Here is a 15038-nt window from a genome sequence, read left to right as displayed (position 1 = left end):
AATGCTCTTCTCTGAGATTCTCTTTCTCTCGAAAAATATCTGTAGAGAAAACATCGACGAAAGACGTGAGATTTTTTTTGACAATTTGTTTACATTTTGAGTACAAAATTCTTTTTGAGACAAAATAATAAAAATTTCTCATTGAATCTTTAGTGGAATATTTAAATCTCGTGTAGGGTGATAATCCTAATTTAGATGAACATATCAAAAGGGTAATAATGAGATGTAACATAAAAGATAAGGCAATATAGCTGAAATAAAATAAATAGTGGAATAAATTACTGAAAATTTTTAGGGGAGTGCGAGCTCCAAATGGGAAAGTTTACCCGAACCAGGCTCAGCGGCATCTGCTACGAAAATTTATTGCAGAAAAACAGGAACAGTGCATAGAAGCTGGTATCAAACCAATACGATTCAAATTGGTGGATTTTCGAAAGTGGGCTCCGGAACTTAATAAATTGGGTCCTCCCTTACGTTCTGCACCCAAATGGAAAAATGTAAGTACCACAACATTAATACAATGATTGGAAATCAATAAATCTTTTTTTAAAAATATCATTTCAGTGTTGGTTTTATCATAAAAAGAAAAGAAACTTCTATGATTTCTTTTATGAGAAATTACGACAAGATAGCCATGCTGAAAAGGAGGTGTGCGGTGAAAAACTTTCCAAAAAGTACGTAAATATTATTTCGTTGATTCTAAGATATTAATATTTAATTTAAAAAAATGAAAATTCCAGAAGAAATGTTTCGGGGAAAGTACAACAGAGAAAATTTATAGAGTTGCTAAAACAGAAGCGACAGGAAAGCATAGCAAAGGGTGATGAAGTTACCATTTTAACAACACAAGATTTCGAAAATTGGACTGAAATTCTAAACAAACTAGGGCAGGAATATCCTGTTGAAAAGTGGAAAATGGTAAGATTTACTGTATTATTGTCTTTAAGTTTTATTTAAAAAAATGTTTTTTTGGGTGTGAGTGTTACTTTTTTTATTTATCAAAGAAACCTCATTGATTTTATCAGGGGGGAAATTTTTAATGTCACCCTTAATAATTTTTAGACGTGGAAATGTATGAAACAACGCAAAAAAGCTAGTTTACATTTTAATCCAGGTGATTTCAAATATTTCAAAGAGGTTGGTTGTGGATCATCAGATGAATTTTATTTGAGTGACGATGACTCAGCAGAAGACATTGAAGACGTGCTAATCAAAGAGTCCAACAATAAAGATGAGAAAAATAGACAAATAAATTCATCCGAAGATGCTATTTTATTGGGAGATGATCTCAATAAGATTTACCTAAATCTCTGTAGGATTTGTCTGAAGAAGAGAAAAATAATGAAATGTTTTATTGAAGGATCGTATATGAATATATCATATTTAGACATATATCATGAATGCATAGGAGAAGCATTCAAATTATACGATTTCTGTTCAATGAAAATTTGCGATCTCTGTGAGAAAAGTCTCATTATCTCATATCAATTCAGAGGAATATGTTTGCAAACGGATACGCAATTGTCATATATTGAAAATTACAAAGAAAAATCATTAAATTCTATTGAAAATACCTCAGAGGAGGAGTTTAAAATGCAAAGAAAACTGATCTCTGAAGAAGAATCAGACATTAGTAGTGAACTGGAAGCGTTTGAAGAAAAATCCATTCCAGAGGAAATTATGTTATCATTGGATTCTCTGAAAGAGAAAAACATATTTTTGGATATGGAAAACCCATTGCAGGAACTTCATAAAGGATCTCAAGATGCTGGGAACATCATAAAAAATATTCCCGAAAACCAAAAAATCTTGAAAAACAAATCTTATACCAAAAATCTGAAATTAAAATCGGGTATAAGTCAAATAAGCCCAAACGACTCAAACAGTGACAAAGAAAAAGATACTGATTCGAAAAGTAGTAATAATGCAAAAGAAGTTAATGATTTTTTTAACCAGACAGATTCTTTAGTTAAAACTCGGAGACTAGAGAGAGAAAGACCTAATAAAAAACAAATAGCTTTACTTCGTAAATTGGTTTCTGAAAAACAAGCAAATTGTAAAAGATTTGCCGTTCTAGACGATCGACCAGTAATTTCTGATTTCAAGCGCTGGACTTCGCAGTTAAATGCTCTTGGTCCTCCAAAACGATCTTTACAAAAATGGAAAGATGTTTGTATAGTTATATCAAAAAATATATATAAATTATGTAAAAAAAAACGTTTTCTTAAAAACTTTTAGATGTTTTTTTTTTGTATTTTTAGTGTTGGTTTATACACAAAAAGAAAAAGAATGGATTCTTTGAGTTTATTAACAGAAGAAGAAGAAAAAGTGAAATTGGAATTGAATTAAAGTTAGTAAGGTTTTCAAGTTTGTCTATTTACTATTTAATAATTCAATTCAATGTTTTTTGTTTGTCAGACGTATCAGCAATAGTCCAAACGCACGAGGAAAAATGAATAAGAAACAACTAGAAATTTTAGAAAAATTCATACAAGAAAGAAAGACAAACAGTACGGGAGATAAAGTACAGATCTATACAAAAGATTTCATAGATTTACGAAAGACTTTAAACAAACTTGGACCACCTTATAGAACAGTCAACGAATGGAAATATGTAAGTTTTATAAACGTAAATATATTTGACCATTTCTAATAATTCTTATTTCTTCAGACATGGCGTCATACAAAGAAAAATGCAAAGAAAAACCCTAAAAATAATTTTGCTATCGATGTTCAAGAACTCGGATGTGAATCTTCAGATGCGTATTATTTCACTAATGAATCTTCAGATTTTAGTAGTGATTCTGAATTACAAACTACGTCTAGCATCACAGGTACCAACGAAAATTTTGGAGAAAATAAGGATTCATCTGATTCTTGTACAGATTAGGAAATTGTAGGGGAGAGCGGGGCTAATAAAGTCACTTAAGGGTTTGGAAAAAGCTTAAAATATCATATTTCCTAGCTAGATAGAACAAAATGATCTGAAAAAGAGTTGTAGGGTAAGAAATATCCTAAAGAATTGAGCTATACATTTTGCTTTATCTGTTGGGAAAATATGATATTTTGAGCTTTTTCTAAACCCTTAAGTGACTTTTTTAACCCCGCTCTCCCCTACTGAAGATGAGTTATTAAAATATTTAAAAATATTCCTTCGTTTTTTACCAGACGTTCAGCTGTCTGATATAGGGTCAAACTTTTAAGTTAGTCTTTGCTAAAAATTTCCTGAGTGCTTCACAAGAAACACCCCAGCATGGCTTATACATTGTTGAGGTCCAAATTAGGATTTTTTTTTATAAATTACTTGGTGATCGCTTTTTGTGAAGGGAAACAATTCGTTCGAAATAAATTAGACATCCTTCTTGTTAAGATTTTCTTAAACATATTCCTGGAAATCTTCTACATCAATTCTCTGCCAGACTTTCACTATAATAAATTCGTTTTGTGGTAATTTAACATGATGTGCCGAGATGCCCAACCTCCATCGCCAATCAGACTCAAGTTTGTACTGACTGGAAGTTGCATTATACCCGCCCAAGTTATAGAGAAAGATAGACACTAATTCCTTTTACATATTTTATAGCGACAGATTCTATCTTTTGATTCACATTTCAAATGAAAAAAAAATCTCTAAATTAATTATTTTTATTTTGATGCGAAAACTAACGCAATGGCACATCATATTACATAGTTGCTTCCTTGCGCCAAATTGAACTACATTGGGATTATGTAATATTTCGCCAATGCTGTTTACAAATGGATAAATGCGTCACACTTAGAAGTTCTACTAATGCTGTTGGATATTTTTGGAAGAGTTCAATGCATTTGTTTGAATTCGCAATTCGGGAAGTCTTTCATTTTATTTCAATTATTTATCGTGGATTACTCAAACAGTATTTATAGCCAATCAAAAGGCTTAATTTTAAATTTATTCTCTCATATTAGAATCCAAAAATATTATTTGGATGCGAATCAGATATTTGCAAATTGGCAGTGGCATTCTGCTATACACTACATCTTCCTCCTCAGTGTTTTGATAATGTTTAACTAATGCTAATGTTTTAGCTGTGATTCTTTCGTTTTTTAAAATGATCAAATATGTATTATGTTACCAACTTTGAATTAAATATTAGTTAATATTTCTAAATAACGTTTAATAAATAAATAATATTTATATGATTGAAGCTTTTCTTTTCCTTTAAACATACGGATTATGCAAATATGTGTACATATGCACGTTATGGAAATTCCGGAAGAAATTAAAGGCTAGAAATTGTTTTGTCAGTACAACAAAACGAGTTTCACGCATTTCGTGCAAATCTTATAGGATTATCTGTGAATTCTCTGTACTTTAATGATCATCTAATTAAGTTTTAAATAGTAGTGGCAAGAAAATTGTCTTTATACACTAATCGACGAATTCTTCCAATGAAACACACATAACAGCAGTCGAATGAGTGCCAATTTCCTCTCACGCTTTACATATTGAAATTCTCTTCCTCATGATAGTTGTTTTTACTTTCGTGTTTTACTTGTGAGGACTTTTTATTTAATATTAAAGGAAAAAAATCCGGAAAAAGACCTACATATATTTATGTGCTGAAATAAATAAATAGAGATGTCATTGATTCAAAACATGAACGATATTCGCCTCATTTACCTTAAAGTCATTACCTTTCTTGCCTTTCTTTAAAAAAATATCTCTTTCGTCCACAAAATGTAAAGTAAGATATATTGAGAAGATTCCTAATTCAGTATGATAAAATAGTTTTCTATTCATCATTTGACGATTATTAATACTAGATTTTTTCAACATATCTTTAAATCCTGTGTCCCGCATGTAAAATTATGCTTTTACACCTATGTAAATTATATATACCATACTTTTATTAGGAAAAAGACAGTATATCTCTGAGTTACAATCGTTTTCTTACAATAACAGCTCACATGTTGTCGAGGGTTGGAGGTCTCAGCTAGTACGTAGCTATCTACATATATGAAGTTTCACATAATGTGGGTTCCAAAAGTTTGCGTATTTCATCAAAATTGGCACATAAATTGCGTTTCGCCTTGAATTTATTGTTAAAGAGATTAGGAAGAATTTATAGTGATTTGAACACAGGTTTTGGAGTTATCAGTTCAATTAGAAATGCCCAAGAATAATTGATCACCATTGTTTTGTATGTGGTCGATTTGTCTACACTGCATGAGAAATATTTCGCGTCTTAAGCAAACTATTGTTGATCTTCCCTCCATTTAATTGTTCATGTGTCTTGTTAACAAGAGACATGCAAGAAAGATTTCTCCTTGAAGGTAACAATATAAGAATATGGATAAAAAATACCTCAATGCCGTTCCGTGTCTTCGACTGTAGTCATCCAGTTAGTATTGAGAATTCTGCTGAGAATCGTGCAGAATGTGCTATAATTATTTTTCAAACATCAATGAAATCTTTAGAATTCGTCCCATTTATCAAATATATTATTTATGTACATACATACCTACTTAAAAAAAGAGAATCATTCTTTAAAAAAAATCTATTGAGAAGCTTCTAATAAATTCTTAAATGTGGGTCAAATACGATTTTTGATTGCGCGATCGTACGATCAATTAAATTAATTAAAGTTCGGTTGGACAGGCAATTGCTTTAGTGTTTTTCAAAGAGATACCATTGATGAGAAAATTAAAGATTGGACGATGTGGATGAGAGCGAGGACGAACATGTGGACAGATTCACGACCTTTTATTCCATATTGAAACTTCTTGTTTGCATTAGTTGGCATGATCATTATCTCTTCTACATATTTAATTTGAATTTAGTAAAATCGCAGCTCTCACATCCCCATTTCATTAACACCTTTTAAAGTTACAGAAAAAGGTTTTATTTTTAAATTGATCATTGTTTGCTCTCTGACCCATTTTTATTCAACTTATTCCTTCACTTAAGTGATATATATTTTTTTTACTAAATTGTCTTGTGTTTTGATCATAAATTTTTTTCAATCAGACTCTGACGTTTAGAAATAAAAAGATTAAAATAAAATTTCTTAACACAAACTTTTGTAACTTTATCAGTTTATTTGAGAAATTCGAACAAAAAGATAGCACAAAATGAGGATCATTTAGGTCAATGTTTAACTTTTTTGTTTTGTCATTTGAAATGAAAAAAAATAGGAGACTTTGTAATAGACTTTCACACAGGGTGTCATGCTAGTTTTTATGTGTTTGGAGGAATTTTCAATACAAACTCAAACTAAAAATTTCGATTAATAAATAATATTCATTTCAATTAATAAATAACATCTATAAAAATACGTAAAAATGTTATTTTTTTATTATTTTATTCATTGCTTAATACACAATATAGTCACTGAGGAATATCAAAAGTCTTTCATAATGCAATAGTCAAGAAATTCAAAAAAAATATGACATGTTAACCCCAAACCATATTTCCCCTATTTCTAGGATCACATACAGTATCTCTCACCGCATTTTTGGTGCCTGCACGTAGAATGCGAACATTCACTTGGCTGTAGTCTAAACCGGTGTAGAGATAAAGGGGAAGATTATTTGCAAGTACCCAAACACCTTGATCTGTAGCCTTGTCGACTTTAATGTCGTTCGGGAAGGAGAAGAAGACCCGGTTTTGATCCACGTGATGAATATTATTTGGTACCAGAGGTTTGTTAGTGTCCCAACATCCTATAGCATCTTGATTGACTAACGTGTAGAAAAGAACACCGTCTCGATCAATACCGGAGGTAGAAGATTGGCTGTTTACTCCTCTATCTCCCACTTGCTGTAGAATTTCACAAATTGATAATGTAAATAATTGATCTTTAAATTAAGCGAAAATAGTAGTTGTGTAAAGACCTTGAATTGTGTGTTGACATTGATGCCTTCTGTCCAAATAGTTTCATTTTGAAGTATGGATGTGGGTACGGAAAATTCCTGAAAAAAAAGGAAAAAGAAAGATAAATTGTGCACATAAATTGATTTTAAATGGTGATTTCAGTATAATTACCCCAAAGCTTGACATAGGGTGGAAATACATAAGACGATCTCCACGCACATCATCTAGTCCCAATGCAGTACCAAAGATACCATCAGTCCATTGGTAGGTCAATTGATTGTGGAAACTATATTCGCAAGCATGTGGATTAGGTAGCATGAAATAATTGGATGTACGCCAGCTACGTCTCTTTCCCAAGCTGAACACCCACAATCCGTTGCGCCATACATCCGTAACATAAGCATGGGCATCATCGCACTTCCCATCGCGAATATCGACAAGAATACTTGTGTAGAGGGAATCCTCCTTGATTTGACCATCAGGTATGGGGAAGGTGAGAATATGTCGATCCGTTGCTAGATCAAATACAACAATTTTGGGTGGGCATACAAGATTAGGGGTGCTCGTTGTGTTCACCATTCCTGCATCGATGGCCCACAAACGGCCACAGTCGTCTATGTGAATCCTAAAAACGGACATGAATTTTGTACAATCGGGATTTGTGGGTGTAGTATGGAAACCCCAGTTGGGGTAGGGACGCAGAAGTGGACTTTTATCCCTCGATGGCAGATCAACTGATACAAGGGTTGCCGGGGTTCCAGTCTTCCAGCGGGGAAGTGAAATAAAGAAGCGATTCTTATAAGCATCAATCCCTAAAGGCATGGTATTTTCCTGGATGTATTCTCTGGAAAGAAATCGCAGAGCATTTATTAGCATATTATTGTTATATTTAAATAAATTTCCGGTATAACAAGTTCGATATCATTGAGACTTGACATCATGTCTTCGTTCATTCACTTCGCCACATCATTGCCTTCTCATCCATTAAAATATAGAAGATTTAACCACAAAGAACTTAAGAAGATATTGCTAATAAGACAAACCGGATTAACTCACCCAGAAGCAATAGCTGCTCTTCTTTCTGTGGTACTTGGGTATTCATAGTCAAAAATTTTCCACTCATAGACAATTTCAAAAGGACTCGTTGAGGATACATAATCTCCACCGTAGTATCCTTTTCTCTGGCCAGGTGTTGGATCAATGCGTGTTCCTAAATCCACTGGTCGATTGTCATCGTAGTAGTAGTTAGAATTATTAGAAGTTACAGGTCTTCTATTGCTAAACGGTGTATATCCTTGGACAAGCACTGCTACTCCGCAAAGGAGAGCTAAATTTGTGAACCACTTCATTACCCTTTCTGGTTTAAATTTTAATCACGTTGCCCAGAATACCAAGAAGAATTTCGTAATAATATTCCCCCGAGATTGGATGGACCGTCTAGAATCAGTGCACCGACGAGACTGACTCTGAAAACAAATATTGAGTGTGTTATATAGTCAGAGCTGACAAGGCTACATTAAAGTTGTTTCTGTCTAATTATGTAATATTTCTCTGTTGTTTTATTTGTCATTCACATAGCATAAGTAAAGTTTAATGAGCTTGAAATATATATAAAAAAAAATGTCCAATTCTCATCAATCCAAAAAATTATTTTACTCCTCGTGTAGATTAAAAGGCGTCTCAAAATAAAGGCATCATTTGATTTAATCACATTTTTTTCTTGAATTGCTCTAATTTATACACAATTTAAATGACGTGTAATTAGGTCCCATGGATAGCACAAAAAGTTTTACATTAAAATTTTGTTTTCTAATTAACTATTGACATTCTTTACTTTGTAACTTTTTCATATAGTTTTTTAAAGAATTTATTACGGTTTATATTTTTTTAGTTTGATATATTTATCATAAATTGCAGATTCAAATGAAATATAATAAGAAGTGTCGATTCTTATTTTATTATTTGTAAGATATCTTTTTTATATTGTATTATTTTTTTTTTGAAACTTTTTATATAGACACCAGAGGCTACATTCCGTAGAGTTTGTATAATATAAATTCGTTCTTAACTTTCTGCTAATATTATGGTATTATATGTATTGATAATGAGACACCCTATGTTCGGCGGTTCAGTAGCTTTATATATTTTTCAATGTTTCGTTAGTATATCGCAATATCAATATACTTTATTTGTATAGGAAATTGAAAAAAATGATGTTTATATTTGACTAGCTTAAGTGGATCCCCGGACAAATGTGAGCATTATTTATTAATATAAATTTTGTAAATTTGTAAGAGTCCAAAAACGTAGTAAGGCTAAAATTCTCATTCTCAATTTACTAATTCACATTAAAAAGTGCCATTTGAAAGTGTCTCAGCTCAGTAGATTTTTTTGAATGCAATAAAATTTTAGCGGCCGTGCGTATAAACTACCTAAATACCGTGATTGCCTATTTCAAAAATATTTTTATTTATGTATGTTTCAATATCCAGAAATAATATTCAATAAATATTATTGAATAAGATCACCTCGATTGCATCTTCTCTTTGTATAATGATATACTCAAAACCTTTCTTTCTACAAGCTTACGTTTATTAATTCATCCTTTGAATTCGTTTTTGTCTTATATTGGGGTGATCTTTCAGAGACCCTCTGATTTTATTTAATGCAAATTTAATCCTATTCATCCTATTTTGCAGTTCGTTTTTATTTTTCATAAAGTAGGTATTTAACGTGTGGAAAATAGCTCTTTGGCGATAGAATCATCTCTTCAGCGGGGCATGAATGATCACGAAATTACTGACTTGTTGCTTTATTGTCTTCTCTTTCAAACTCTTCGTTCTGCCCATATTCAAAAAGTTTATTCCACAATTTTCTATGAGATCCGCCTTTTCATTGTGACTTTCCTTACGAAACATATCAATAGGGTAGGGTGGAAAAAGTTTCTGGATTCTATTGATCCAATTCGAATAGGGTAATCGTAAGAGCTTAAAATACCTAAAAAAAATTCGCCCAATAATGTTTCGACTCCATTGGGATTTTCCAGAATTTTTTTTCAGGGTCTATAGTTTTTTTTATGTATTATCTGCATAGACTGCATGACTAATATCTCATCTCTTCACATCATTTTTGTGATTTAACTATCTAACAGTGTATAATTAAGCATATGTACCCGGGCTGCAAACTAACCTTATAATCCCTGCGCGTTATCAAAAGCTTTAGATTTTATTGTTCATTCATTCAATATTTTATAGTCTATTATATCGTATTTCTTTCATGTACCTACCATTGTTTAATGTGACGTAACGAATCAGGTGAAATTTAGAGAGTGCATCTTTTCTATTCAACGTGTATGGTTATGGATATTCTAAAATATGTATCCAATCGGAAAAATGGATTGTTGGATTTTGCTTCATGCAATTTTAATTTAAATAAAATAAGTTATAGCAGTTCTCTTTGTTTAGTGTCTTGTATTACTTTTTTTTCCTTTTTGTAAACCAAAAAAAAATCATCAATCTGTAATGCTGAAACTAAAATTACACGAAGAAATTACTGGATAATACGAATAATAGAAGCAAGTCGGACTTCTCTGTCCATTTGTGGCAAATGAACTTCTCCGAAACGGCTGAGCCGATCTTGATAAAATTCAGTATGGTGATTGAGGGACAAAATACGGGGTCGGGTTTACTAGTATCGTATATTATTTTCATTTTTTTTTATACCCCCCCAAAAACCATGGTAGGTCTAACGAACATTAGAGTTCATTTTTGACCGACATAACCAAGTACAATATTATAACAATTAGAAAAACATAGTGACTAAACTAAACACTTTGGGCGGCCATTAATATTATTTTCATGTAAATGAAAAATTAGGAATCTTCGAAATCATGAAATGTCGGTGATATTATACATTTTTTTCTTTCAATAATTCGGTGTTTTTCTCAAGGTATTATGTACATTATGTACTGTGCCTGAATGATTTTTCCCAAATTTTCACATATTTAAACTGTCAATAGTTAGTTTACTGTTGCCTTATATGATAATATCTTATTATTATATTATGTATCTTGTCATGTAAAAGCAATTTAATGAAGGTATATAAGTGTTGAGTGAGAAGGAGGTCTTCACACTAATCATGTTAAATTATTAGGAAAGTGATTTGGATAAAATTTCCAACTTTTGTAATTATTATTAAAGTGCTTATATATTAATGTATATTCTGAAAAATAACAACGGCAATATCAGTGTAAAACGCGAAAAACGTGAAGATTTTGACCTCGCTGTGTGAGAACCAAATCGTGGATAATTTTATTTTGAAGAAAACTCAGTTATTTAGTGTGTGCGACTTTATTATAGGTTCTCCGGCTATTCATTCTCCACACTTTTCATCTAAACGTTATAATATTTTCTCGCAATAATTTAGCTACACACATAATAATAAAAGGTGCTGACAAGTTGTGCAATTCAAAAGTTTAGTACAACAAAAAAGTCCACTATCCATTCACTAGTTTACCATTGGATGTTCATCGATTATAGTAATTTTGCGATACGATTTAATGCAACTTAAAGTGTGTTCTTTTGCACAACTCTCGGCGGATGAAGAGATGAGACATTTCAACATTGTAATGTTTCAAAATATACAAGAGAGTTCACGAGGCCCTCCGTGGCGAATAATCGCAAACAATAATTAATTACAAGCATGAGCAATCGTTTCCGCGTATTGTCAATAATGTACAACATACATATGTATGTATTTACATTTATTCACTTATTTAATTCATAAGATATTTGTGTAAGGAATTGTCAAAAGTCAAGATTGGAACTCAACAACTAGAGAGTCTGCAATGAATTACTTTTCTCTGTGCATTCTTGTGGCAACATCACCGTCCAGACAACCGCTCCTTATCACGACTCAATTCCCATAATGTTCCTCACATTAGATCGCGCGATGAAAATCACATAACCAGCATGTGCGCGTCACTCATGGAGCCTATATATACAAACATGTAGGTATTAGGGTATGTATTTGCTAGCAAATAGCACACCTCCCAGTGAAATCAGACTCTTGCAATAACTTGAGAATGGCGCTAAAAATATTTTAATTAATTGCAGATTAAGAAGATCGCATATTAATAAATCGAGCGTAACATGGTAGTTTAGTTGTGTTTATGTATAAAATTGTATATGCCTACATATACGATAGTTAAAGTGAGTTTATTGAGCAATTATGTATTATAATCAATCTTTAGAAGAGATCAATATCAATTAAATTGCTGTATAATTAATGTAACTAAAATTGAAACAAATAAGCAGCAATACACAATACAATTACAACTGAAAAATGCAATAAAATTCTTCTTTTTAAAATTATTTTTTGAAGCTTCATGTAAATCTTTCCTTTATTAGAATTTCTATTATTTGTTTAAAACATTGTGGTTTTTAAATATTATCATTAATATTAATGTTTTTTTTTTAATCTGACGCCTTGAAAAGTATTTTATTCACAAATAAGCTTTTTTTTTTGATAATAATGAAGTATTATGTAATTTATTTTTAAAATATATATTACCTACTTATGTACTGTTTCTTTCAACTATTCCTGACTATCCTTTTCGGTAGAATTGCGACTGAAATTAACATAAATTGAGAAGATGATCAGTGAAAATGTCTCCACAGGTTGTTTCAGTGTCATTGTACCTCATTATTTGATAAAATGCTTCACGTTCCTGACACTTGATGTCAAGAAGCATAAAACGAAATTTCCTTTTGCATAGAGTTATATATGTATACTATATATCAACACAAACATAAAAATATACACATTATACTTACATGATAAGTATATAACACATAAGAATACACATGATTAAATAAATGATTAACTAACTTTTTTATTATTTTCTTTGCAATTACAGATACTTAATTAACAAAATTATCAGTTGCAGATCTTTAGAAGAAAATAAATTGTAGGTATATACTACATTCGTCAATTATTAATTTATACATTGTTAGTCCCTTTGTTAATGGTTTTTTAGAGACTTAAATTTTCTATATTGCATAACATATCTATAACATGTGACATCAAAAGCTTTTGAATTCATAAGTTTTTATTTTTTTCTGATTAACATTGTCAATATAGTGTAAAAATATATTTTTTAACATGCAAAGAAAACCAATATCAACACAATATAAATTGAATTCAGAGGGAGTACCCATTTGTAGCAATCAAACAAAATGATTTTTGTTTTCAAGACGAATTAAAAATAAGATTAACCTGATTTAATCCAATTTTAATTGGGTTTTACCAGTTAATCTAGAAAAAATACCCACTTATAATTTCCATACTAATTCTTCTTTGTAGGTATCAAATTCCTCATTATATATATTTAGTTTTTTAACTGAATATATGATTGAAAAATTTCTTTTTTAAACAAAGCTTCACTGACAAATTACTCTAAATTTTTTTTTTAAGATGGTAAAATATTTTGTAAAAAAGGTGAAAAATTAAACCTAAAATAATTTTAGAGAGTATGGTAAGATCATCACTGTATGGCTCCTTTAACATCTTCCATAATACTAAATTTCACCCGATTTCACCTCTTGGCTTACCCGTTTCTTGAGCTTCGAAATACATAATAAATTGCATTTTATCTTAGCCACATTAAATCTTCCAATTTAACTGAATCGTGTGAACAATTTCTAATGCAAAATAAATAGTTTTACGGGGATATCTTATTCTTTTACTCACGTTACTCGCACCTTCTTTTCTCGTTGATGCTTCTCTTTCTTGTCGAACACCGATCTTCTCTTTTGTACTCAATGGGCAGGATGGTTAAATAATGGTTAAGGGATTCTTGTAGTAATCATCACCACAGCAAAGCTTCTCTTTGCACCAAGAAACATGCTTTTTCGTAAGAGAAAGAGACGTTTTTATCGATATAAATACCTACGTAAGTCGTGTATATCTACCTATAACATATCGAATTATTTTGCTATGAAGAATACCTACCTAACGTGTACATTGTATGTATTAAGGTGTTCCGTGCCATACCATCTTTCGACCATTACATTGATTGCAAAAATTTATTTAAGTGCGATATTTGGTCACGCTCTTCAGTCTGAATCAATATAATGGGCACAGTGGCGTTGAAATATCTCTAGTACATGAAAGTGATAAATTCGTGATTGTAGCAACACAATAAAATTATTTTCGGCTTTTTCTTCAATTCACGTCTATTCATTATCATAATGGGAAAAAATTTTTGTAATGAATAATTTATATATATGTGCATAACACATGTAAGTATATTTTAATACGTGATTTTACAATAATATTAACAGTACATTTGTGGTTCTACATTGATCATTACTTTTGGGGTGGGAATTTGGTGGGAATCAATGAACACTCTACCTACTACTTTCATAACATATCACTGATGTATACAGTACGCAAATTCTGTTGACAGAGGACCATGAAAATCTATCTATCTATCTATCTAAATATTTATAAAAATAATCAAAATGATTTTCAATTCTTATTCCTGATAGCATGAGAATGGAGCTAATTCTGGCAAAAATATTTTCTTTTCTTTTCTTACAATTCGTGAGTTATAAGGTTTTTTGGCATTCTCACAAAAAAAACTTATAAATTTGTAAGATCTAAAAAGTTTCACAGTTCAACTTTTAGACCACGTCGCGAGAAACATTTTTGCTATAATAGAAAAGAAAAGGTTTTGGTATTCCGGCCGAATATTTTCTTATAACTTGTAAGAAAATCTTACAAAATCATATGATTTATAAGGTCCTGCCGAGGTGCTTTTTCAATCTTTTTGTGAATTTTGTGACCGCTAAAGCATGATTCATCGTCATAATAGGCAGCAATTAACTACTTTGACGGATATTTTACATGAATCTGAGTGTTTGGAATTGATTTTTAACAAAAAATATTGTGAAATATGTGGAAAAACTCTGACCATTTTTTGTGAATTATGCCAACGAATGTCAATACTTTCCAGAGACTTGGCCTTGAGGAAGATGATTAGATTATGCATTCACACAGGCTGCATTGAAAGATATTTAGTGTAGAATTAAAAGCAAAAAGTTAGAGTATGGAAAGATGTTTTATTTAAGAATATTCTTGATTCGCGACATGGCCATTCTGTCGAGCTGGTACCTCCAATTTC

The 15038-nt window shown here is 31.2% G+C and overlaps 3 protein-coding genes across 6 annotated transcripts in view; 1 reads left to right on the top strand and 2 right to left on the bottom strand.

The window, feature by feature from the left end:
• The window catches only part of LOC129789442 (uncharacterized), an 885568-nt gene that overhangs the window by 303741 nt on the left and 566789 nt on the right, over positions 1–15038 (bottom strand). The window lies entirely within an intron of this gene.
• LOC129789330 (uncharacterized) lies at positions 63–4152 on the top strand. Of its 4 annotated transcripts, none has more exons than XM_055826100.1 (8): positions 63–212; positions 296–497; positions 565–674; positions 741–918; positions 1063–2169; positions 2262–2350; positions 2419–2614; positions 2672–4152. In XM_055826100.1, exons 1-8 carry the CDS (start codon positions 196–198, stop codon positions 2888–2890), a joined length of 2118 nt encoding a protein of 705 aa, XP_055682075.1. In that variant the 5' UTR covers positions 63–195; the 3' UTR covers positions 2891–4152. The 4 variants fall into 4 exon arrangements, with proteins under 4 accessions (XP_055682075.1, XP_055682076.1, XP_055682077.1 ...); XM_055826101.1 differs by having other exon boundaries at positions 68–225; XM_055826102.1 differs by having other exon boundaries at positions 72–212; positions 1115–2169.
• LOC129789383 (protein yellow-like) lies at positions 6059–8320 on the bottom strand. Its single transcript, XM_055826175.1, has 4 exons — positions 7910–8320; positions 7025–7697; positions 6874–6951; positions 6059–6799 (listed from the first exon to the last, which is right to left on the bottom strand). The coding sequence occupies exons 1-4, from the start codon at positions 8200–8202 to the stop codon at positions 6434–6436; spliced, it is 1410 nt and encodes a 469-aa protein (XP_055682150.1). The 5' UTR covers positions 8203–8320; the 3' UTR covers positions 6059–6433.

The sequence above is a fragment of the Lutzomyia longipalpis genome, chromosome 2, assembly GCF_024334085.1.
Source record: "Lutzomyia longipalpis isolate SR_M1_2022 chromosome 2, ASM2433408v1".
In the NCBI taxonomy this organism is placed as follows: Eukaryota; Metazoa; Arthropoda; class Insecta; order Diptera; family Psychodidae; genus Lutzomyia; species Lutzomyia longipalpis.
The sequence above is the reverse complement of the archived record's forward strand: the minus strand, read 5'-3'. Positions and strand labels throughout refer to the sequence as shown.

What these genes read in the sequence shown, in the direction of transcription:
- LOC129789330 (XM_055826100.1), top strand. An exon ending in CTGTTGAAAAGTGGAAAATG is followed by an intron (nt 919 to 1,062) that starts GTAAGATTTACT and finishes AATAATTTTTAG; the next exon opens with ACGTGGAAATGTATGAAACA. An exon ending in CAGTCAACGAATGGAAATAT is followed by an intron (nt 2,615 to 2,671) that starts GTAAGTTTTATA and finishes TTATTTCTTCAG; the next exon opens with ACATGGCGTCATACAAAGAA.
- LOC129789383 (XM_055826175.1), bottom strand. Translation starts at nt 8,202, where the DNA reads ATGAAGTGGTTCACAAATTTAGCTCTCCTTTGCGGAGTAGCAGTGCTT. An exon ending in AGAGCAGCTATTGCTTCTGG is followed by an intron (nt 7,698 to 7,909) that starts GTGAGTTAATCC and finishes ATTTCTTTCCAG; the next exon opens with AGAATACATCCAGGAAAATA. An exon ending in ATGTCAACACACAATTCAAG is followed by an intron (nt 6,800 to 6,873) that starts GTCTTTACACAA and finishes GAAATTCTACAG; the next exon opens with CAAGTGGGAGATAGAGGAGT.